Source organism: Lissotriton helveticus, chromosome 4_1 (assembly GCF_964261635.1).
Source record: "Lissotriton helveticus chromosome 4_1, aLisHel1.1, whole genome shotgun sequence".
NCBI lineage: Eukaryota > Metazoa > Chordata > Amphibia > Caudata > Salamandridae > Lissotriton > Lissotriton helveticus.
This window is the reverse complement of record NC_136063.1, coordinates 2,027,148,439-2,027,172,019: the sequence shown is the minus strand read 5'-3', so window position 1 is coordinate 2,027,172,019 and position 23,581 is coordinate 2,027,148,439. Positions and strand designations below refer to the sequence as shown.

Here is a 23,581-nt window from a genome sequence, read left to right as displayed (position 1 = left end):
ACAACCTTTTGCTTCAGACAATACATCCCCTATCATATCAGATTGTACAAGATGTGCTTTTCGCCCTGACACAAGAGATGTCTCTGCTAGGTCGAAAGTCAGCTCTCCTCCCAGTTACACGTCAATTGCACGCCATGCTCAAAGTTGCACAATTAGGGCAGAGTTCCAGTTGGTCATGCAAACTCCTCCCCTAAGTACCCACCCACCTATGACATCTACCTATCATCTACCTATGACTCATCAAGTGTACGCCCACATGCTCTTATCTCTTTCTTTCTTGCTCGGCCTGGAGCGCTCCTCCCTATGTACAAGGAGAAAATTGTATATAAGCTGTTCATTGTTATTGAATGTTAGAAGACTCTTCCTGAACCTCAGTGGTGATGGAACATATTCTCCCTTTGACTCGAGTTATTGGAATAAAGCCCATTTTAACTTGGACACCACGGATCCTGTCTCTCATTTGATGCATGATATTTGGTTAATGCCTAGCAATTCTGCCAGGGTAATATTTTATTTACCACAAGGCCACAAGTTTTACACAAGCCTCTAATCTTTCTCTTGGGCAGAGACAGGTAAGGTGTGAGGTTGTGATCCTCCACCTTTACCTGCTCTTCTAAACTACTGTTTCTAGTACTCATTGTTTACTAATTTGGGAACTGTTTTGGAGAGGTGAAAACAGCACTGGTTTCCTAACTATAGTGAGGTTTGCATTTTTAAAACAGTTGTACTAAAAGGGACCTAACCAGGGCCCTAACAATTATATTAAATTTTCAAAAAATAGTAAATTTGAATAATACAAATTAACTAAAATCAATTTGTGACTTCACTTGTGTGATCGCTTCATTGTCAGAGTGGTTCAGCAAACGCAAAGTCATAGAGCCCACAGCTGATCCACCAGTGTAGGGTCTCCCTGGCCTCTCTGCACAGTGTACCCCATTGTGATCCACTATGTAGAGAGTTGGGTTTCCTATAGTCCCTAGTTTGGAATTGTGAGGAATCTGGCAGTGACTGTGGTGTAATATTGGTAGGTAAGTACTTTTTCCATTTTATGATCACGAAGGTACTGCATGTATGGTTCTGGCAATTCATGCCCTCTGCCCCTTCTTGCACTTCTTTAAGATGGGCTCTTTTACAAAAGTTCTCTGTAGGATGTGTTCGCTGGTGAGTTAGCAAGAATTAGTGGCTGGCAGTCTAGTCCTTGAGTTCAATCCCCCTGGCCCTGTTCCTTCTTGTCAAGCTGGTGGCTCTAGTCTATCAGGGTGCCTTCCTTGAGGGATGATATTAGGTCCAAGGCAGATGTGCACAGTGCTGCTCCTGGATAGCACCCATAAGTGCTGCTTTGCTTACACCAGGGGGCTGCGTTCATCTCCAGTTTACTAGTAACCACTAGAAAGTTCAGCTCATACTCTCTCAATCACACATGCCCTGCCAGTCATATGACAGATCAACCCTCAGACACACAGGAAGCCATTACTTGATGAGCGCTTGCATCATTCTTTCTTCTTAGAGGAGATAAATTAGCAATATCTAATATTGAATGAATGAATGAAAGGGAATTTATAAAAGGCGCGGACTAAGCCCAAGGGCATCAAGGCGCTCTATTGCGGCCTTATTGGTGCTCAGCTGTCAGTGCACCAACCTCTGTTCTCCTAATCCACACTTGCATATAACTAACTGCAGAAAACATGGACCTACATTAACAAACTTATGAACTTGGTTGTGCATGTTACATCCTTGGTAGGTTTATTATTCAGTTGGACTTTATAAACTAGGGGTGATGAAATACATTTTAAATTTGAAGATGGTTATTTCCTTGGTGAATCTGTTATTAACATTTATACAACAATTGAATTATTCCAGATTTTTTGACAGTGTCGTTAACAAGGACAGTCCATTACCTACTACTGTACAGCAAGCACCAAGCATGAATGAAGGGAAGGGCTCTGGCACCAAAGTGGATATCACAGATTTTATCAGAGAAGCAAACGATGTAAGAATATTTTCTTTATGTATTGTTACGAAACTTGTTGTCATTAAGCATTGAATGCTGGACATGTTGTTGAATTCCACATTTACAGTTTGTGTCTTCAAATCATTAGTGTTTGAGCATCTTTTTACAAAACTCAGATGACTATGTCCTCATCCTCTGTAGATTAAAGGTGAGAATGTGTTACATTCAGCTAACTCTTCAGCAGAATTGACATAGCCAGATACAAGTTAGTCTATGTCCCTTCCTTCAGTTTTGTGCAAGAGTGCTGGAGATGTCAGACATGTTGCTGCAAACTAAATGAGGAGGTTGATGAGGCCAAATGCAAGTGAGGAGCAATAGTAGGGGACAATAGAAGGGAATGGTGGGCAAATGCATTAAGATGGAGAAATGTGTCTCACTGTTAGGCGTAAAAGCTGTTTGAAACGCACCATCTAACAATTGTAGGTGGGGATGCATTATATTCCCCTTGTTTCAGCATTTTCTGGAAATATATTTATCTATTGAGTTCTCTAGAGATAAGCTTCTCTTTGTCTACAAAGTCTTAGAAAATCATCCTCCTTCATGAATTCATCAAATAATGTTAATCTGATTTCCACTACCATGTCATCTCAATTACTATGTTCTGGCTATCATAAATACACTACTCCATATCTACAGACTAGACAATGCAGCAGTGCTTACTAGCCATGGCTCATCTGCATTTGCTCCATCACCAGTTCTGTATTTTACCATAGTCGCAGCATGTTGCCAATCAAGGGACCAAGGGATCTTCTGCCCTTACCGTGCCATAGCTGCCTGAGGTCTTGCTGCTTGCCCTGTCTCCGTCCCGCGGCCGCCGAGCGGAGGGAGACTTCATCTCCCAGGTGCCCTAGCACGGGAACCGGAAGTGCCGTCGGAGCGCCCGGAGGCGCCTTCAAAACCACCGGCAGCACCGGTGGAGCGGGTGTTGTTGCCAATCAAGGGACCCAGGGATCTTCTGCCCTTACCGTGCCATAGCTGCCTGAGGTCTTGCTGCTTGCCCTGTCTCCGTCCCGCCGCCGCAGTCAACAACACGGCCGCCGAGCGGAGGGAGACTTCATCTCCCAGGTGCCCCAGCACGGGAACCGGAAGTGCCGTCGGAGCGCCCGGAGGCGCCTTCAAAACAACCGGCAGCGTCGCGGGAGCGCCCGGGGCTAAGCCCGGGCAAAGGGCGGGCCCTCTGAGGCCCTCAGAGGTCACCAGTGGTCGGGCGGGCCACCCCCCCAAGTCGCCATAAAAGGTGAGCCCTTAAAACATTAAGTATGGGGAAACTAAATAGGAGTACCATCACTCAAGCCTACTTTTGAAAGCCTGTTGGAAAATGCATTTAATATGGTTGCGACCGAAATTGCCAACACTGAGAGGTGAATGTCAATGGGACTTACAAATATACCTCAAGAGCCTACGCAAGTAAGCCTAAGTAATGTGTTGCCCCTTTCTCCCGTGGTTACGGTCATGAAACCCAGCCCACCTGCTAATCCGCCGGTAATGTTGCTTGGGGGTAGTAGCCCTACTATCATCATTGACTCCCAACCCGATCCTGTTGCTAAAGCTGCAATTTCATCTCTGCCCACGTGCAACATGACTGTTGGTGAGAAAAGGAAAAGAGGCCCCTCAAAACCAACAGTAAACAAGAGGAAACAACCCCCTCGCAACAAGAGCCAGCCGATCCCACAGAGTATGTGGTCTAAAGGGCCCCAAAAACCATCAAGGGGAGACCGCGATACCGATACTAATGAGCTTGTACAACTTGTTGAGGGGGCTCCCTTAGCAATCCCTCAACCCTTCGAAAAGAAGGTCATAACTCTGCCTGTACACAGACTGAGCCTATAATTGAATGCACCACTCAACTGAAGCCTAATGGGAATCTTATTGAGACTATTGTTGATACAATTTTTAAACAAATGGAAAGTCAAATGATCAAACAGTTTAATACTATTTTTAAAAGACATGATAGACTGGAAAACCTTGTAAAAAAGGAAGATGCAAAAAGGAAAGGGGTGATTATTCTCAACTTAATGAGGGGCGATCGACTACTGAAAGATTTGGAGTCCGCTAGTAAGGTTATTCAGGGTGGGGGGTCTAACAATACTATCAGTAGCTTACCAACACCTAACATTGTAGCTAGGGGCAACATCGCAGGGATAACCCAACCTACAATGATATCACACCATACCCCGGCAGTAGTATCTGGGCCCTCCTGTCCTATCACTGAGGTCAGTAATACCCCTCAGGGTGGCCCCACTTTAACTATCACGAAACAAGGGGCACCAACAAACTCTGGAACAGACAAGGGACAAACTGCTGTAATAAAGCCTATAAAACATCAGGGGCCTGTCCTTTACCTGCCCCCTGACGCCTGCCCTTACGTTTTAATCTTAGCAGGAGTACCACCACTCAGGGAGGGACAAGGCGAGTCTTGGGTCCAACTGCACAACAAATGCATTGACTGGATGGCAAAACACAAAGGGGTAGGCTGTGACATTTCAAATGAAATCTTGACAGCCCGCCGGGTGAGTTGGGTTGGTCCCCTATTTAAAAACATCAATGGGGACTGCATTGTAATCCATTTCAGGCACCCTGGTACAGCCAAATTTATACTCCGCAGCAATAATATCTACCCTGCCCCTCCAACTGTTGTAACCCCATTGCCACTGGGTTACTTTTATAGGCCCCCTCAAAGACCGTTCAGCTCAGCACCTCCCTCATTGCCACTTTATAATAGGTACAGTGTACTCTCTGAGCGAGGCACTTTGGACTGACCACCAGCTATCCCTTCTGACATAGTAGCTAGCGACTACCAGAATACATTGGCCACTGTGGTAGAATCATCAATTTATTCTACTGTAACAGTGCCTAATGGGCCTAGAGGGCGGGAGTCGTCTTTTAACTTATAACACCTGCCCAGCCCACCACTACCACCACCCCTACCACTACCCCTATACCATCTGATGATCTGACTATTCTGAGTTGGAACATCGCCGGACTCAAAGCAAAAACAAAAATCTGGGATTGGATAGATTTGATTTCTAACTTCGATATCTTAATGCTTCAGGAAACCTGGTGTACCAGCTCCCTGTTGCACAAAGGATATAGTTGTTATAACCAAATTGTACCCATCCCGGCCATGGGTCGACCTAGCGGGGGCCTATCTATCTGGGTCAAGATTACAGCAGGAGCTAAAATCGAACCGTTGCAGACCCATGACATGAGTTTCCAGGCGCTGTTATATACCAGCAGGATAAAACTAGGCTTAATTAATTTTTATAACAATGATTTTATAAGTCAGCCCAATATTAATTTTATAAGATTGTTCAATTTTATTGATGAAATTACTGATGGACAAAAATATGGTAAACTTGATGGTATCTGCTTAGGAGGAGATTTTAACGCACACATTCATCCAAGAACCCCTAGCTGCAGAAGAGGTGAAGAACTGCTCAACCACTTAGCCATACATGACCTAGTCAATGTGATGGAGCAGGCAAATATTACTGTGAATAATGGACCTGATGTCACCTATGTTGGGCGTGGGAGCGCTACTACAATAGATTATGTATTCATATCCTCCCTGTTAGGGGACCTCTTATTAAAGGCCGAGGTTGTCACTGCCACATACAGCGATCATTACCCTATTTTAACTAGTCCTAAATCTATTAAAAAACAGGGGAATCACAGTGAAATTGGGGCAAAAAATTTGGTGGCTACCACAGATAAACTTAGGGTTGTCTGGAAGGGGATAGACAATAAAGGGGTTCTAGCCCGTATCATCAAAATGCAACCCTTATTAGTGTCTGTCTGTCTATCTACTGATAGCCCCGAACATGACATTGTTGAGGGCTTTACGGGGCTATGTAAGGCCATAAAAAATGAGACCTCCAAAAAAGCATCAGCCTACAACAATAAAAACCCAAGGTGATTCGACACTTCATGCTCCAAGGCAAACCGGGAACTCAGGGCTGCCCTTACAGCTGAACCTCGGGACCATTCTCTGGTGAGGAGACTGAGGTTAAGTTATAAGCGCGCTCTAAAAATAAGATCTGCAGAGTTACTAAAAGACCACTGGGATTCCCTTGTGCGTACGGCGGCGTTGAGAGATGTCGCCGGGTTTTGGAGCGAGGTCAAGAAGCTAAGATCAATGGTTTCTAATATTACCCCAATAAATTGTAATATAGTAGGGGACGTGTGGGTGGACCATTTTTCGAAAATCTATGCGGCACCACACAACTCCTCGGAAACTGTGTACCCTCTCACACCTCTAAACATCTCATTAATGGAGGTGGAAGACGCTATTGCAGAAAGTGTGGGGAACAAAGCTCCTGGTCCCGATGGGTTATCCATCGACCAAATTAAATCAGAACCAGACTTTTGGGCACCGCTATTGTGTAACATTTTCAATAACTTATCACATACCTCAGTACCAGCAACATGGTCAAATAGCACCATTGTGCCTATTTTTAAAAAGGCGACATACTCGATCCTGGGTGCTATCGCCCGATATCCCTAATTGATAACACCCTAAAGATATTGGGTAGGGTTATCTTTAAAAGGATTAGAACCTGGGCTGAAGAAAATGTTATTCTGCATCCCTGTCAGCTAGGCTTCAGAAGTAACGTAGGAACTGTGGAGCAATGCTTAAACTTGAATCTAATAATGGCCAAATACACCATCGCCAAAAAATCCCCTTTGTATTTAGGGTTTATGGATTTAAGTTCTGCTTTTGATTTTGGTAACCGCTCCAGTTTATGGTCAGTTTTGTTAAATTATGGTTTAGACGAATCCCTGGTTTATTTTTTAGCCCACCTACATCGTGATTTGAGAGCACGCGTTCGAATAAATAATGATGGTGAAGTCTCAGATTATATTTTAATTGGCAGCGGGGTCAGACAGGGCTGCGTCCTGGCCCCCCTGCTTTTTATTTTGTATATAAATGAATTAAGTAGTTCTGTGTGTAAACTAACCAGTGATGTCCCGCATATAAATGACAAACCACTTCCTGCACTCCTTTATGCGGACGATGCGGTCCTAATGGGCCGCACACCCAATGCATTGCGCATTTTAATATCCGGATTCGTCGCGTATATGGCAGATCTCGGCCTATGCACTAATTTTAATAAATCATTTTTAATGACCTGTGGCTCAAAAAAGCATAAAGTCAATCAGATCTTGTCAGGGAATAATGTTTAAAAAAGCACCCGTACTTTACCATATTTGGGCCTGTTGTTTTCCGATTCAGGATCATGGCAGCCTCACGTTGCCCAGGGGAGGAATAAATTGGGCAAAGCGATAAATTCTATAATCTCCCTTCGCCAACCTAAACACTCAGAGGTTATCATTTCACTGTTACAAATCTCTAGAACTCAATGTTTACCTACAGGAACCTACGGTGCTGAGGTGTGGGGTTATTCGAACTGTACTAACATACAGTCCGAAGAGAATAGATTTTGCAGGAAGGCTTTGGGGGGATCATTTCAGCCCCAACATACGTGTGCCACAGGGAATTGAATCTCCCCTACGTAGAGGACTTTATAAGATCTAGACCTGCCCTGTTCTGGCTGAAAATATGGCTGAATCCAGCTGCCTCTTTGACCCGCGATATTATCTTGGACTGCTTAAAATGTGATCGGGCCAATCACATACCATGGTTCAGGGCTGTGGAACAAAGCCTAGCAAGTGTGGAGCAGGGGAATCTATTCACTTCTCCCCAAACTATTGATTGTACGCACAAGAACTTAGTAAAAAGGACTCTTTATGATTTGTATAGTAAAGAGAGGGAAAGGAGCGAGTTTGTAAAACCAAGTATAATCAGGTATATTTCCCTTCCGGAACCACGGGGCAGGCCGTACGATATGCCCGAGGGCTATCTGCGTAAATAATTGGGTAAATGGAATAGAAGCCTGCTGTTTCTGTAGTGTGTTATCTAGGAAACCTGAATCGATATTCCTATTGTATGCCCTTGTCCGGTTATAATCAATAATATCCATACAACGGCATATTAATCATATCCATAATTCAGTCGTAGCACATGCTGTCACATTAAGCAAGGCTACTTGCTCCAACGACTTAAGAACGTCGGTGTGGAGGGCACTGCGCTGACCTGGCTCGCCTCCTTCCTTGGCCAGCGCTCCTTTCAGGTCTGGGAGAATGACACCCGTTCCCCCGAAACCCCCCTCCAGTGCGGCGTGCCCCAGGGCTCATCCCTAAGCCCGACATTATTCAATGTCTACATGTCCCCATTGGAGGAGGTTGTCAACCCGTTCGGAGTGAATATCATCAGCTATGCTGATGACACTCAATTAGTGGTGTCCCTATCCCACCCGAACCAACCACCATCTGATCTATACAACTGTTTGGCAGAAATACAAGGATGGATGAATAGCTCGTCTTTGAAACTTAACGGCTCAAAGACAGATATTCTCCTCCTTGGCCAGAAGGGGCTTTCCCTCTCTCAGAACATCTGCCCCCCTGCTTGGGTGAACCCCCTGCTCCTAAGTCTGAGATCAAGAGCCTAGGAATTTGGCTTGAAAAAGATCTGTCTTTCAAGACGCAAGCCAAACAAATCGCGGGTACTTGTTTCGGGCTCCTCAAATCGATTAGGAAGATTCTGCCCCTACTTCCTCCGGCCTCCCAGAAACTGCTAATCCAAGGCCTTATCTTATCAAGGCTGGATTACAGTAACACCATCTACCTAGGCGCTCCTGAGGCAACCCTTAACAAATTACAAAGGATCCAGAATGCCGCGGCCCGGATCCTTACTAATACCCCGGCCAGATCCTCGGCCAAACCAGCCCTGAGAGCGGGTGAAGTTCAAGGCTCTCTGTCTGTCTCACAGACTCCTACAAGAAAAAGGCCCCCCTATTCTAAGAAAATTCATCAGGCCCTACAAAGCCCCAAGATCCCTACGTTCTGATCAGGAATACCTTATCACCATCCCCAGAGTCAAGAAGGTGCGCACGGGTGGTCGGCGTTTTTCTGTTAACACTGCCGGCCTTTGGAACTCCCTTCCCCGGAACCTTAGGACGGAACCAGACTACCTTCGATTCAGGAAGCGGCTGAAAACTCACCTTTTCCCCTGATCTGCCTTCCCCATCTGCCCCGGTTGATCCTCTGTTGTTTGGATCTTTAGCGCTGGGATACTTACGGGTGACTACGTGCTTTATAAAATTTAATAATAATAATAATACTTCTCCGGCCCCCTAGTAAGCACACCGAGTTCTCTAAACAAAACCAAGCCTCCAGCAACCTGGGAAATCCCCCTTGCCTTTGTTTTGATTTCGTCCTAGAACTCCAGTAAAGCACTGTAAGAACGGCCAGTTCTTAGTGACATCTTTATTGACGTCTTATGTCCAACCTTACGTCAAACCCAGGCACCTTTCAGGTATAAATATACCAACGTTGCCTTAAGCAAACACACGGTGGTAATTCTGGAGCAGAGCAGCTATCTACTTCCGAAAGCCCAGCTGATGCGAGAGCCCACGGACGCTGCCCTCCTCCTTGTCGCGCTGAGAAAGACGCTGTCTTTTCTCCTGCCGAGAAATCCAGCTCCGGCGTTTCCAGCCTACCCTTGTGGGTTGCTGGGATATCGAGTCCTGAGAGAGAGATACCAGACCTCCTGCTTTCTATTACCCAGGTACGGAACTGACTAAACCCTTACAGAGAATTCTTGAGTCAGATTCTTGGCAAAACAAACTTAACTTAAACTGCTACTTACTTACTCCCTCCCACGTATTAGGCTTAGGTCAGGTACACCGGGGTAGGCGTAGTTAGAAGCACCAGTTGAGTATGATTAGTCAATGTATATATGTATCTATCTATTTTATCTATTTTAAAGTATCATATGGCTAAGAAACTATATCAATGCTTTTACAGTATTATTTTATAATCCTCCTTTTACTGTACGCACTTTACTTTACCATGAGCATTACAATCATGGCAATTCATTTCTCTTGTATGAGGAAGAAGACTGCTCAATAAATAACACCTTTTCTTGAAAACGCCCGTCTCTCTTTTCTCTGCATTCTGGTGAAACTAAGTACGCACATTTGACTGAGTGAAATAGCTGTCTTTTGTTTTCACACGACTCTAGAGATACACTCTTATTCAGGGAGAGCAAAGTTGTCATGTTTTATGGTTGTCAGAAGCTAATCCCTTCTTGTATATCCAGGGAGGTTAAACTCCTCCTCGTTTATTCGAGAAAGTTTCTAGTGACCTCTGAGCTAGCTGGCAAACCTTAAGTCTAATATAGTCAGTAGAGACCTAGATAACCTCAGTCCTACGTCTACACTGCTGAATATATTATTCCAATGCGCAGAGCCTATTGGGAATATAGGAACTACACTACATTTCGGTTTAGGGACGGGAGTATTAAAAATTTACTGTGCTTCCCGTTAGCTTTTAACAAAAATTTGGAAAACTCAAGCTGCCCTTGTACCCTAGGCGGAAAACAAAGCCTGTTATATTTTACGCTCTTTTTTGTGGTTTCTATGTAAAATACACCAAACACTATTTAACCTCGTATTTTAGAAAGAATGCTTTGATTGAATTTAATTTAGCTTTTAGAGACTTATTGATGCTAAGCTCTGACGAAGTAATCTTCAGAGTAAGTTGCTTTCCTAAAGCTGCCATTCGCTCTCGAGCTACTTTGAATATTGTCTGACCTGTTTGGCACTAAATCGCTCGTACAGTTTGCACATTGCTTATTTGCACTAGTGTTTGTTCTTTTGCACACAGTACTGCTTTGTGCTTCCCATTGTTTTAATTGTTGCGCATCCCAGCCTATTTATTTCGTACATTCATTCTAAAACCATTATTTCGCCTGGATATCTGTATTTTACGTAAGTTTACAGCACATGACCAACTTTGTCATTTTTTAGTTGCCTAAGGACTTTTCGATTGTTTTATCTGATGATTGTTGCATTTACATGTACTTTTATGGATGTTTTTTATATATCCGAATAAAGATCATTAGACTTGACTTGACATAGTCGCAGCAGCCCCTGACAGTACAAACGAATGTGTACTATCATATGAAGCTTAGTAATTGCTTTGCAATTATCAGTGTGAATAAAATTAAGAATGAGTGGTAGGAAAAAGGATCATGATGGCGTTATTAATGTTGGATATTTTGGTTGTGAGGGCTGTGGTGATGTTTTGTGCAGCTCCTGAGAAATGATAATCATGGTTCTCCAGTATTTGGGTGTCTTTCATAGATTCACATGCTTGAATATTCCCCGTCGTCGGAAGGGGGAGTCCCACGGTAAATAAAATAGCAATAATATACTAAATATATATAAACATATATACATATATATAATCACAAGAAAAACCTGAAATATGTATTAGAAAAAGGCATAACCTGCCTACCCATAATTCTACATAGGAATGCATGGGGAAGGAAAAAAACATATGCAGCCTATCCTTGTCATTATGTTGGTCCAAACTGCAGCCAATCAGGCGACAGCAACCCTCTAGAACCTTCTCCTCAGAGCTCAGCACCTCAGATTTTCTACCGCACGTCTTGTGTAAGGGAGTCTCCCTGAGCTCTGCTCAGTTTTCTCTTCTCTTCAGATTTTTCTGTTTCTACAACATGTCTACAAGTAAGAAGTCTCTTTTCAGAGCCTGTTCATCCTTTGGAAAGCTAAGACTTTTTTCTGAGGACCCACACAGTAAGTGTATTTACTGTCTTTACCCGGACCATGAGCTGGGGAGTTGTAAGTTCTGTAGAACATTCTCCACAAAGACTTTGAAGGACAAGGAAGGCCGTTTACTCCTCTGGCTACAGAGACTGAAAGATAAAGATAATGTACTTTCTGATGCTGAAAGTCTTATTTCTGGCCATTCCCAAGCAGCCTCCAAGCGTGGTAGTGTGCAGGAGTTGCCTTCTCCATTTAAAAAAAAGAAGAGGATGTCTCTTTCCTTGGCCCCTGCGGTGTCTTCACCACTTCCTACCACTTCTGGGCCCACGAGACCTGGCTCTCAGGCTCCTGCTTCTGGGCCCACGAGACCTGGCTCTCCGGCTCCTGCTGCATCTTCCTCAAGTTTTTCTGTGAAGAAAACTGATTTTCCGTCGAAGACGGTGTCGTCTACAGTTCCGTCGACGAGATTTGCTGTCTCTGGTTCAAAATCGACGACGACGGTCACGACGACGCTTGCTTCTGGATCGTCTACAGCCCCTTCGTCATCGTCGTCGATGAAGGTAATTCTCAGTTCAAAGACTGTGTCGTCAATCATCCCAATTTCGTCGCGTCGATGTCTGTCCAGTCGACGACTGTGCCGTTGATGAAAAAGATAAAACAGAAGGTTCCGTCGACATCTACGTCGATGAAGGTTCCGTCGTCGGCACCTCTGCTGTCGATGACGTCCCCGTCGACGATAGACTCTTCGACGACGGTTTCGATGACTGTTTCGACGCAAAGACCATTACACCGTCTATGCCTCCGAAAGCTCCATCGACGGAAGGATTGCCATCGACGACAAGGTCTCAAAATGTAGTAAAAATAATACCGTCTACATTTGCCTCGCTTCCTTTGTTGCCACTGTCTTCCAGCAAATCGGACCAGGTTGCAACTTTTCCTGAAGGGGGAATGGCTCTTCCACCCTCTCCTTTGTTTGCTACAGACTCAGATCAGGAGTCTGAAGAGGATGTGCATGAAGCTTTTACTGAGCCTCAAAGTCCGTCAGATTTAGTAATAAAGTGTCAGGACTTTAGTAATGATGAGGAGGAGCAGTATGGCCAGCATGATGAAGTTCAGACTCAAATGCCAGCTGCGACGTTGCCTTTGTCAATGATTTCAAACCTCCAAAATATGTTGGATGACTATAATTGGCGTTTCCCGCCATCACCACAAGTGCCTACTGTCCCTTCTGTATTGACCCCGATTACGCAGCCGTCAACTGCTCCCTCACAACCTTCACCGCCTGCTACCATTCAGAGACACACATCAATTCAGGTACACGCAACTGTGTATCCTGATGATGACGACGAGAACCCTCCGGAGCAAGAGGATGGAGAAGTTACAGATGTGGATGGTGATGATCAGATGGCGGAGTGGGATGGCTATCGGGCACAGACACCATCCCCATCTCAAGTGACGCCAGGGTATTCTCCTCCGGTGGATATTGCAAGTTTCCATCAATTGATGGATAGAGCGGCTCAGCGTTTCAAGTTGCCACGAGTCCAAAGGAAGGAAGATTGTTTCCTTTATGACTTCAAGAGCCAACCATTCAAACAGATTCATACTGTCCCAATTATAGATTTCATCTGGGCTGAAGGGGTGAAACTCATGAAGACGCCAAACTCTTTGCCGGCACAATTGGCAAGGTTAGAGAAGAAATATAAAGCACCGGTAGGATCTCCGGCATGCCTTACTGGCCAGCCAAAGCCTGATTCTGTTGTTACACAGGCAGCTCAGAGGGGATCCCGGAATCCTGCATCTACTATCACAGCTCCTCCGGACCGTGAGGGCCGTCTCCTTGATGCTGTAGGGCGCAAGTTTTCATCAATGTCTTCCACTACTGTGCGGGTGGCTAATGCTATGGCCATCTTGGGTCGATATGACCGTCAAGTTGGGGCAGATATGTCCGCCTATGTGGCATTACTTCCGGATGCTTCCAAGGCAGAAGCGTTGCAGCTTCTTCAAGAAGGTGAAAGAACATCCGAAGAATTGATTGATTGTGCAGTGGATGTAGCCTGCACTGGATTCCGACAACTCGCTGGAGCGGCCGTCTTACGTAGGCAAGGTTGGTTGCGCTCGACCTCCTTCCATCAGGAAGTTCAAGCAAAAATTCTTGAAAGGCCATATGATGGCGAATCACTCTTTGGAGCACACATTGACGAGGAATTGCAATCTATAAAGAAGGACACAGACACTGCACGTGCCTTAGGTACTCTTCAATTTAAGAAACAGCCCGTTTGGGGTGCTCAAGGACAAGGCACCAATTCCAATTTTCGAGGAGGAAGCAATCAATATCGCTCCTATAACCAAGGCAGCCAGCGTTTCTCCGGAAACCGTCAACAGTCGTCTCGTCAGCAGCCGGCCAAGACCTATAGAGGAAAGTCCTCTTACAGGGGATCTTCCAATAAACGACAATGACTTGCCTTTAGCTCTGCAAATTGGAGTTCGAATCTCTCTGTTTGGTTCTCAATGGTCCTCCATCACCACGGACCATTGGGTGCTCGAAATTGTGGAAAAGGGCCATGCATTGGAATTCGTCGAAATCCCTCCTCCAACTCCACCTTCCGGGCCGCCTCCTCCGCACCTCAAGGAACTTTTCCATCAGGTTCGCCTTCTGATTCAGAAGGGTGCAGTAGAAGTAGTGCCAAAGTCTCAAAGAGGGAAGGGGTTTTATTCCCGTTTTTTCCTGATCGTCAAAAAGAACGGGGAATGGAGACCTATATCAGACTTGAGAGCGCTCAATCAATATCTCAACAATCAATCCTTCCGCATGCTAACGCTTACAGAAATCTTGCGTTTGCTCTCAGTTGGAGATTTCATGGCTACTATCGACCTCCGAGACGCCTACTTCCATGTCCCAATACTCCCAGGTCATCGGAAGTTCCTACAATTCCAGGTGGGGCAACAGCATTTCCAGTTCAGAGTACTGCCATTTGGCCTCCGTTCCGCCCCTCGAGTCTTTACCAAGATATTGGCTCTGGTCATGGCTTTTCTTCGCCTCCAAGGTGTCCAGATATTCCCATATCTCGACGATTGCCTCTTGAAGTCGCAGTCCCGCTCACAACTGCTGCACCATACCTCCCTTTGTCAGAGGGTGTTTCGCTCCTTGGGTCTGTCTCTCAACCTGGAAAAGTCCCAATTGCGCCCTGCAACTTGCAAGGATTTCCTAGGGGCCACAATAGATACCACTCTGGCAAAGGCGTTTGTATCCCTGGAACGTCAACAGAGGATTCTTCGTCTAGTGTTTCTTCTACTGTCAAAACAGTACGTTTCAGTTCGACTGCTGAAGTCATTTCTAGGGATGGCATCATCGTGCATCGCTCTCATCCCACATTGCAGACTATGGACACGTCCTATTCAAGAAGAATTAGACGGACAGTGGCGTCAGGTCACCGGATCCTTCAACGATCTGATTTGTGTCACGTCTCGCATGAAAGCAGCGCTCAAATGGTGGACACAGCCGTTGCATCATGCAGCAGGGATGTCGTTCCTATCAAACACCCCAGATCTTACACTCACAACGGATGCATCTCTGGAGGGATGGGGGGCGCACCTCCAAGACCTGTACATAAAAGGAAAATGGACTCTACATCAGAAAGCGTGGCACATCAACAAATTGGAGCTCATGGCTATTTTTCTAGCGCTCAAGTCGTTTCAACCCGTGCTGCAAGGAGAGTCTGTCCTTATACAAACAGACAACACAACCTGCATGCACTACATAAACAAGCAGGGCGGAACAAAATCTCCGGTACTGTCTCGCCTGGCACAGGCAATTTGGGACTGGTCACTCAATCACCAAATCACCGCAGTTCATCTCCCGGGGTTGTCCAACCTCCTGGCGGATTCCCTAAGCAGATCCCGATCATCAACCTACGAGTGGGAGCTACATCAACCAACACTCGACATGATCTTTCGTCGCTGGGGTCGCCCGACACTGGATCTCTTTGCAACGCCAGTGAACCGCAAATGCCCAGCTTACGCAAGTTGGCATCCCCACAAAGGGTCACAGGGCAATGCCCTTTTGAGGAACTAGTCAAATCTGTTTGCTTACGCCTTTCCTCCAATCCCTTTGGTGCCGCGGGTGCTTTGGAAGATACGGAGAGAACCCTGCCACATCCTTCTCATTGCTCCCAGGTGGCCACGACAGGCATGGTTCTCGGAGTTGCTCCTGCTGTCCCAATGTGAGCACATCCTTCTTCATCCTCGGATGGATCTTCTTTCCATGGACAGGGGTCTCATCTACCATCCGGACCCCTCTTCTCTGAGCTTATCAGCCTGGAACCTGAACACTGTGAATTTGCACATCTAACCATTCCTCAAGAATGTCGAGACATCCTTGCTCAGGACGGAGCTCCTTCAACTATAAAGACTTACAAGTTGAAATGGAAACGTTTCTGCCATTGGTGTGCTGCTGCCGGTGTGCATCCCTTACGTGCAACGCCTGCTCAGCTCCTCCCTTTCTTCTTTCAATTGGCTCAGTCAGGATTGTCTCATGCTACTTTAAGAGTTTTTCTGGTGGCAATTTCACGCTTCCGCCACGATGGCTCCACCTCCCTCTGTTCCTCTAGGATTATATGCCAATTTTTCAAGGGACTATTTCGTCAATTTCCACCAATTCGGCACCCTCCTCCTGCGTGGCGCCTCAACATTGTTTTGGCACAATTATTGAATGCACCGTTTGAACCAATACATAGAGCTGACCTCAAGTACATCACCTGGAAGGTTGCTCTTCTTCTTGCATTGACATCTTCGCGTCGAGTCAGTGACATTCATGCATTTACGATCAAACCACCATTTCTTCAGTTTCAGTCGGATTGTGTGCTGCTACGCACTAACCCTACTTTTCTTCCTAAAGTACCTTCAGATTTCCACATCAATGAACCTGTTATTCTGAAGACTTTCTTTGCTAACCCGCAGTCTCCTGCGGAACAACGTTTGCACTCCTTAGACATTAAACGGTGCTTGAAGTTCTACATCTGCAGAAAGGCTCAGTTCCGCAAATCTGACCAACTCTTCGTATCTTATGGCCGTTTTCACAAGGGACGTCCAGTTACCAAACCTCAGATAGCCCGTTGGGTGTCTTCGGCTATTGCTTTCTGCCATCAAAAAGCAGGCAAACCTTTGCAATCTTCGGTGAGGGCCCATTCTACCAGATCAATGGCGTCCTCTACTGCACTATTTGCCGGTGTCCCGCTGCATCAGATTTGCAGAGCAGCCACGTGGTCCAGCAGGCACAGGTTCACGAAACACTACTGTCTGGGTGCCATGAATGAAGGGGATACCGCAGTAAGACAAGCTGTGCTTCGTAATCTTTTTCAATAAGGCGAGCCTCTGTTCTACCCTCCTCCTATTAGTTTCCAAGTACTTATTGACTGTTTGATATATATATGTGCTCCATACATATGATTTTCAGTCTTTCATTATGCATTATAACTATGGAAACTTTCTTTGGTACTGACTGCTATCTATTCTATATTCAAGCATGTGAATCTATGAAAGACACCCCAATACTGGAGAAGAACAATTGTTACTTACCTGTAAACAGGTGGTTCTCCAGTATTGGTGTCTTTCATAGATTCACATGCGACCCTCCCTCCTCCCCTCAGAGGCTCTCTTCTCCTCACAGACTCTTTGGTCAATCTTGTGCTCGAAAATCTGAGGTGCTGAGCTCTGAGGAGAAGGTTCTAGAGGGTTGCTGTCGCCTGATTGGCTGCAGTTTGGACCAACATAATGACAAGGATAGGCTGCATATGGTTTTTTCCTTCCCCATGCATTCCTATGTAGAATTATGGGTAGGCAGGTTATGCCTTTTTCTAATACATATTTCAGGTTTTTTCTTGTGATTATATATATGTATATATGTTTATATATATATTTAGTATATTATCGCTATTTTATTTACCGTGGGACTCCCACTCCGACGACGGGGAATATTCAAGCATGTGAATCTATGAAAGACACCAATACTGGAGAACCACCTGTTTACAGGTAAGTAACAATTGTTCATATCAGAGAATTCACTTTGGGGAAGCTCTTAGCTTGTGCAATGAGTTCATGAGGAATTACTAGCCTTGTATATTCTGAGGAATACTTTTTCTAATTTGGCTTGAGCAATAAATGATATATGTTGAGGCTGATATGTTATATAGATGCTCTAGGAGTTGGTTGATTTGAAAGAACTCAAAACACCTTCTGATGGAAGTTATTTTTAGAATTTTCATCCAGTGTAAAAAGTAGATAACCAACCATTAGGTCTAAATTTGCTTTTGAGGGAAACCGCTGTTTAGCCCAGAATTGTAGACCCCATGAAATAAAGAGAGGTCTTGAAGATCTAATCCTTGTCAAGATAAGCTTGGTAAGAAATTGCATAAAAGCCAAGGACTCTAAAAAGGATTGGTGTAATAATTAAAATTACAAGAACAAAAGAAGAAATCATTATGAACGGCCTATCAAGAAGTTGTTACATTGTCAAGAAATAAGTAAATATTGAGAGAATTAGTTCTAAAAGTGATTATTTACCTTTTATGTCCCACATTTAACTTTTAACAAAACCCTAACCCTAATTTTAAAATTTTACGGTCCTAAATTCGATTCCAACATAACTATATCTATTAATTTCTAATGTATCAATTCTCCAAATGTTACCCTTAAACTAGCTCTTGAACTAATCCAAACCCTAATTATAATCCCCACCCCAAACCTAAACCAATACCCAACCTACACTTCAGCTGTAACCCTAGCCATACATTTTGACAGTAATACAACCCTTACCATCATGTACAATCTAATATTAACTCCAGTCGTAACCCTACAGCAGTCACGTCCTTAAAAACGAAACATACATGAACTAAAAAAAAATCTTTTTCATTATTTAATATACACATTATTAATTTTAATGTGTTCGGATTATATTCACTTCATAATGGATTTCTACATTGTTTTCTGAAACTTGACTTAATGCTGTCCTAACAAAATGACAGCAGCAACCATACAACCCTCTTCTCTTGCTTCTTTGTTTTATTCCTCCTTTCCTTACTTTTTTTTTTTTTTTGTTTCATTTCCCCCCTCTATTTATGTTCTCAGGTACGTTACCCTTCCATCTCCACCTTTGCTTTACCTTTATTTCTTCCTCTGCGATTTTCCTTCTTTGCTTGTATTCTTTCCTACCTTAGTTTTTTCTCACACCTCTTTTTCTCACCCTCCTCACTGTCTTCTTATCACTTATGCATTTCTACCTGTCCTGCTTTCTCTCCTTACTCACAATTTCTTCCCTCTCCTTAGTTTGTTTTCCTCTTTACATAGGCTTTATAGGGACTGGTTCCATTACAGAGATGAGGATGAGAGAGTAGACGGTTTATGATGAGCCTTGTATTATGCCTCCTTGCCGTCTAAGGAGATGTGTAACTCTGATGAGTATTCGTGACTCCAGAGTTGTCACTGTTTTTGTTCAAACTGGTTCCAGCATTCCAAAGCACTGGAGACAGGCACTGTGTTTGACTATATGACAGTTAAGAGTATTTGATCCCCTTTACCTGTTTATTGAAGAGACCTCACAACATTTTGGCAGTGAGTTTTTGGGCTACCATTCACTACCAGAGAGCTAAACACCAGTATGAGAAAGACTTGTGTGCACAATGTATGTTTATCTTTACAAGCACCTCACTTAAGGAAAGTACTTGGCAGCCTCAAAGCCACAGGTGCGAAGGCCTTTGCCTCACCCAATTCTCTCTGCTGCTCAAATTTGTTTGCTTACAGATTGACTCTCACTATGCATCTGGAAGTGTTGGCCAGCCTTTTATTCTTGCCAGGGCCAAAGATAGGCAGCCCATTGAAGGCGCTGGAGTGAACCTGCAGTGAAACACTAACTTGTGCATTCCAGCAGCTGTGAAGCGGGAAACTATGAGGCTCTCTTGCCAAAGTACAGCGCGACCCTTCAGTGTAAAGCAATCCCAGTGGCTGTGAAGTAAGGCCAATTTCCCTTTGAAACCGTAGGATTGATGTGAACATCTGCGTGCTGCCCCATCTTCCTGTAGAAATTGGTCATGTCCTAATTTAAATGTGATGATGTAAGAACATATCCCATTATGTAGCAATTCACATTGTTGTGAGTACAACAAAAGTTCAACCAATCAGAAGGAAGCTTCTGCCTCACTCCTCCTGTGCAGTGACTTCATTCCTCGGATTTCTTACCGCACGTCGGGAGTCTCCCTTAGCTCTGCTTAGTTTCTCTTCAGAACTTGACTTTGTCACTCCAGTGACCTCCAGGTGAACGTTAATTTATTAAGAAGAAGGTTTCTCAGCATGTCAGAGGGTTCAAGAAAGAGTTTATTTAACCCATGTAAGAACTGTGGGGAGATGAGGCTCTTCTCTGAAGATCCTCACAAGGAGTGCCTGTATTGCCTGCACTCTCATCACAAACCCAAAGACGGCAAATATTGCAGAACATTCTAGCGAAAACTCTTTAAGACAGAGCGGCAAGACTGTTATTCTAGCTTCAGAAAAGGAAGGCATCTGAAACTCTAGGGTCTGGGGATGAAGAGGGCTTTCCTAAGGTGAAGAAGACATTAAAAAGGGAAAGACCTGGGAAGGATTTAGTTGAACAGCCTAAAAAGAATCATAGAATGGTGAACAAGAAGAAGCCAGAACTGGAGAAGATGACTTCCCTAGACCCTCAAGGATCAACAGAAAAAGGCATCAGTATCAGAGCCATCAACACCTTTTGAAAGAGCATTGGCCTCTGCTGACACCAGGAAGCCTATATCAGAAAAATCTGGCAAGTTGTAGACTAAATCATTGATAAACCGTTGTTGGCACAGTCAACAGCGACATCAAATACTATGGAGTCTATGACTCGGTCAGTGGTAAGATTTATGTCAGCTACTTCCTTGTCAACGGCAAGATTGTCAATGTCTGTCTCCTTGTCAGCGCAGAACACTGCAGCACCATCGTCGACTGGTCCGTCGACTCCAGGTCCAATGACAGCGAAGATGATTGTTGAAGCAGAAGTCATTATCCTTGACTAATGGCCCCATCGATGGTCACTGCTGACCCAGTCCTATGGCCAGAACTAACCTCGACTAACAGAGTTTCACCTTTGCCACCAGTGTGCCTTCCAGAAATGGGGGAGCTGGAAAAAGAGGATGATGAGCGGCCTTTTGGAGATGCAACAATTTCATCACAACTGCAGGTCAAATGTCAAGACTCTAACGATGAAGACGAACAAGGGTCTGAATACTTGCACTGTGTCTTTTCATTTAAAGATAGACAGCAGGGTCTTGGGGGGAAAACATATGACCCTTATGAGGAATTCCTAGATGAACAACCAGCACAAGAACCTATGATGCAAGCCCCTGTAGCCCGAGTAACATATGTCTGTCTAATGTTGCAGGACTATAATAAAATGTTTCCTGAAAAGGTAGCAGCGCCTTCAAAACAAGTGAAAGCTGGGGTGCCACAAGTGGAAACATTATCACAGCAGACAATGCCACTGGTACAGTGTAAAGACATTTTGCAGCCAAGTCAAATTAAAGACTAACCCCATTAATGATGATTACTTTCATCAGGTAGATGACAATGATGAGCCTGAAGAGGGTGAAATACCACAAGTTCAGACAACTACCACAGGTAGTTAATGGGATGACAATGTGAACCTATATTGGCCCCACCAACACCCCTAGCGGCTAGCTCGCCGCCAGATGATAATGGGGTATTCCATGCACTTCTGGAGAGAGCTGCAAAGCGATTTGATCTCCGGGTCGCTGTCCAGCAAACAGAATGCTTCTTGTTTGATTTTAAGGAATCAAATAAAACACCTGTAAGATCCATAATAAATGTTGAATACATTTTGGTATTAAGGTACTTAAGGTCATGAAGAACCCTGTTTCAATCGCAGCAGTAATGCCGAGGCTTGATTAAAAAAAATTGCAAGGGTCCTGAGAACTCCCCAGCCTGCTTGTTTGGCCATCCGAAACCTGACTCAGTTGTTGTGCAGGCATCACAAAGATGATCAAAGAACCCGGCGACACCCCGTTCAGCTCCTCCCAATTAGGAGGGTAGGTGATTGGACAACGTACCGAAGCTCTTCTCTGACATGGCGACTATCACCATAAGGGCTTTCAATGCCCTAGCCCTACTGGGTAGGCCTGTCCGTCGGATGTGGTCAGACCTAGCTCAAGTTCCAGAGTTTATGCCTGAGGATACATGACAAGTGGCTAAAGCTATCCTCTAAGATGGGGAAAGGACATCCTCGGAGATAATGGATACAGCGACAGATGTAGCTCTATTCAGTTTCAGGCAAATGGCTGGAACAGCGGTCTTGAGAAGGCAGGGATGACTAAGGCAACTTCATTCAGACCTGAAGTGCAATCAAAAATCTTAGGCATGCCATACAACAGAAAAGCTTTATTCTCAAAGCACATAGATGACTACAATCAACCAAGGGTGACAAGGAGACTGCAAGGTCTTTGGGTGTATTACAACAGAGAATGATTCAATCCTTTCGAGGCAGAGGACAATATTCATTTAGAGGGAGATGCCAACCGTATCTAGATCAGCCATCAACAGTCGCAGGGATATCGCCAACAGTTGTCTCAGCAATATAGACCTTCAAAGTCAACAACTTTCTCCAGACAACCAGGTAGGAGAAGAGCTGCAGCCACAGGAAAAGGACAGGGGTCCTCCAGGAGACAGTGACGAAACAGTGACACCAGTCGCCTTCGAGATTTGGCCTCCCTTGGATTTCAGAGACACTCTTGACAGCTATTACAAAAATTTGGATTTCATTCTTCCGACAAATGGATTTTAGACATCATAATGTATAGGCACACCCTAGAATTTATCCAGAAACCTCTCTGCCATCCGTTGCCTGTCAGGTCATTCCAGCATCTTCGACTGTTAAGAGAGGAAATCACATCTCTGATATTGAAGGGAGCAATAGAAGAAGTCCCACAAATTGCTGACACTCTAGATGTGTTCTACTGAAGAAGACAAATAGGAAATGAAGACAGTTGTTGGGCCTGAGGCAACTTAACAAGTGTAGGAGAGTGGGGTCTGCAATCCTATGGTCACCCCAGATTTTTGCTTTTTGCTTCACTAGTTTACGACTTTCCCTGGCTGTCGGCCTGCTAATCAGACCCACAGCCTAGCTGTTCTCTCTCTAAATTGACATCCATGTACTTTAGGTGCATTTACCAATTGGTACTGGGCCACCTTATCAGTCCCTGTACAGTGTACCGTAGGTACCCAGGGCATGGGTGTACCCAGGGCCTACCAGGGGCTGAAGCATGTAATATGCCACCCCTGGCTGGCCATCTTAACAGACACTACTGGCTGGTAAGGCAGCTGGGGCAAGGTGGTGTAAACACCCTTTGCTGTAGATATAGTTACCTATATCTAACCCCAAAATGGACACATATATTCCTATCAGTCACTCCTATGGCAGGCCTTATCAATCCTGAAGGCAGAGTTCTTGGAATTATGTGAGATGGTGCTCTGGCATAAGCTGAGCCCGTCTGCAGCTCGCGGAACCAAGTCCTAATAGCTGTTCAATGATAACGCTAAACCATATACTCTTAAGTGCATTATAATCCTCGCGGTCATTGCTAACTTTGGTATAGCATTATCAAAACTTGTCGTGTAAGGTGTCATACGCTTTGGAATACTACCCCCTCGCCATTTCTGGCGACGGGGGTAGCATTCTACTCTTCTAGAGGGATAAGACATGTATGTAACTGAACCCCGGTTAAAGTTAACTCGAGCCTTGGCATCACAAAATGGATGCTGCCACCACAGACACAAGTCTGACCTCCTGCTGCTGGGAGTCCTTGGACAAAGGGTTTCCTGCCTTGGGAGGTGCTAGCACCACCCCAGACAGGATTTTGTGTATTGGGTAGGACAGGCC

General features: G+C 44.8%; 1 protein-coding gene across 1 annotated transcript in view; it reads left to right on the top strand.

The window, feature by feature from the left end:
• The window catches only part of TBC1D8B (TBC1 domain family member 8B), a 1,086,956-nt gene that overhangs the window by 746,257 nt on the left and 317,118 nt on the right, over positions 1 to 23,581 (top strand). Inside the window, exon 13 of the mRNA XM_078688663.1 lies at positions 1,861 to 1,990. Coding sequence (XP_078544789.1) covers positions 1,861 to 1,990 — 130 coding nt within the window. The remainder of the gene's footprint in view (positions 1 to 1,860; positions 1,991 to 23,581) is intronic.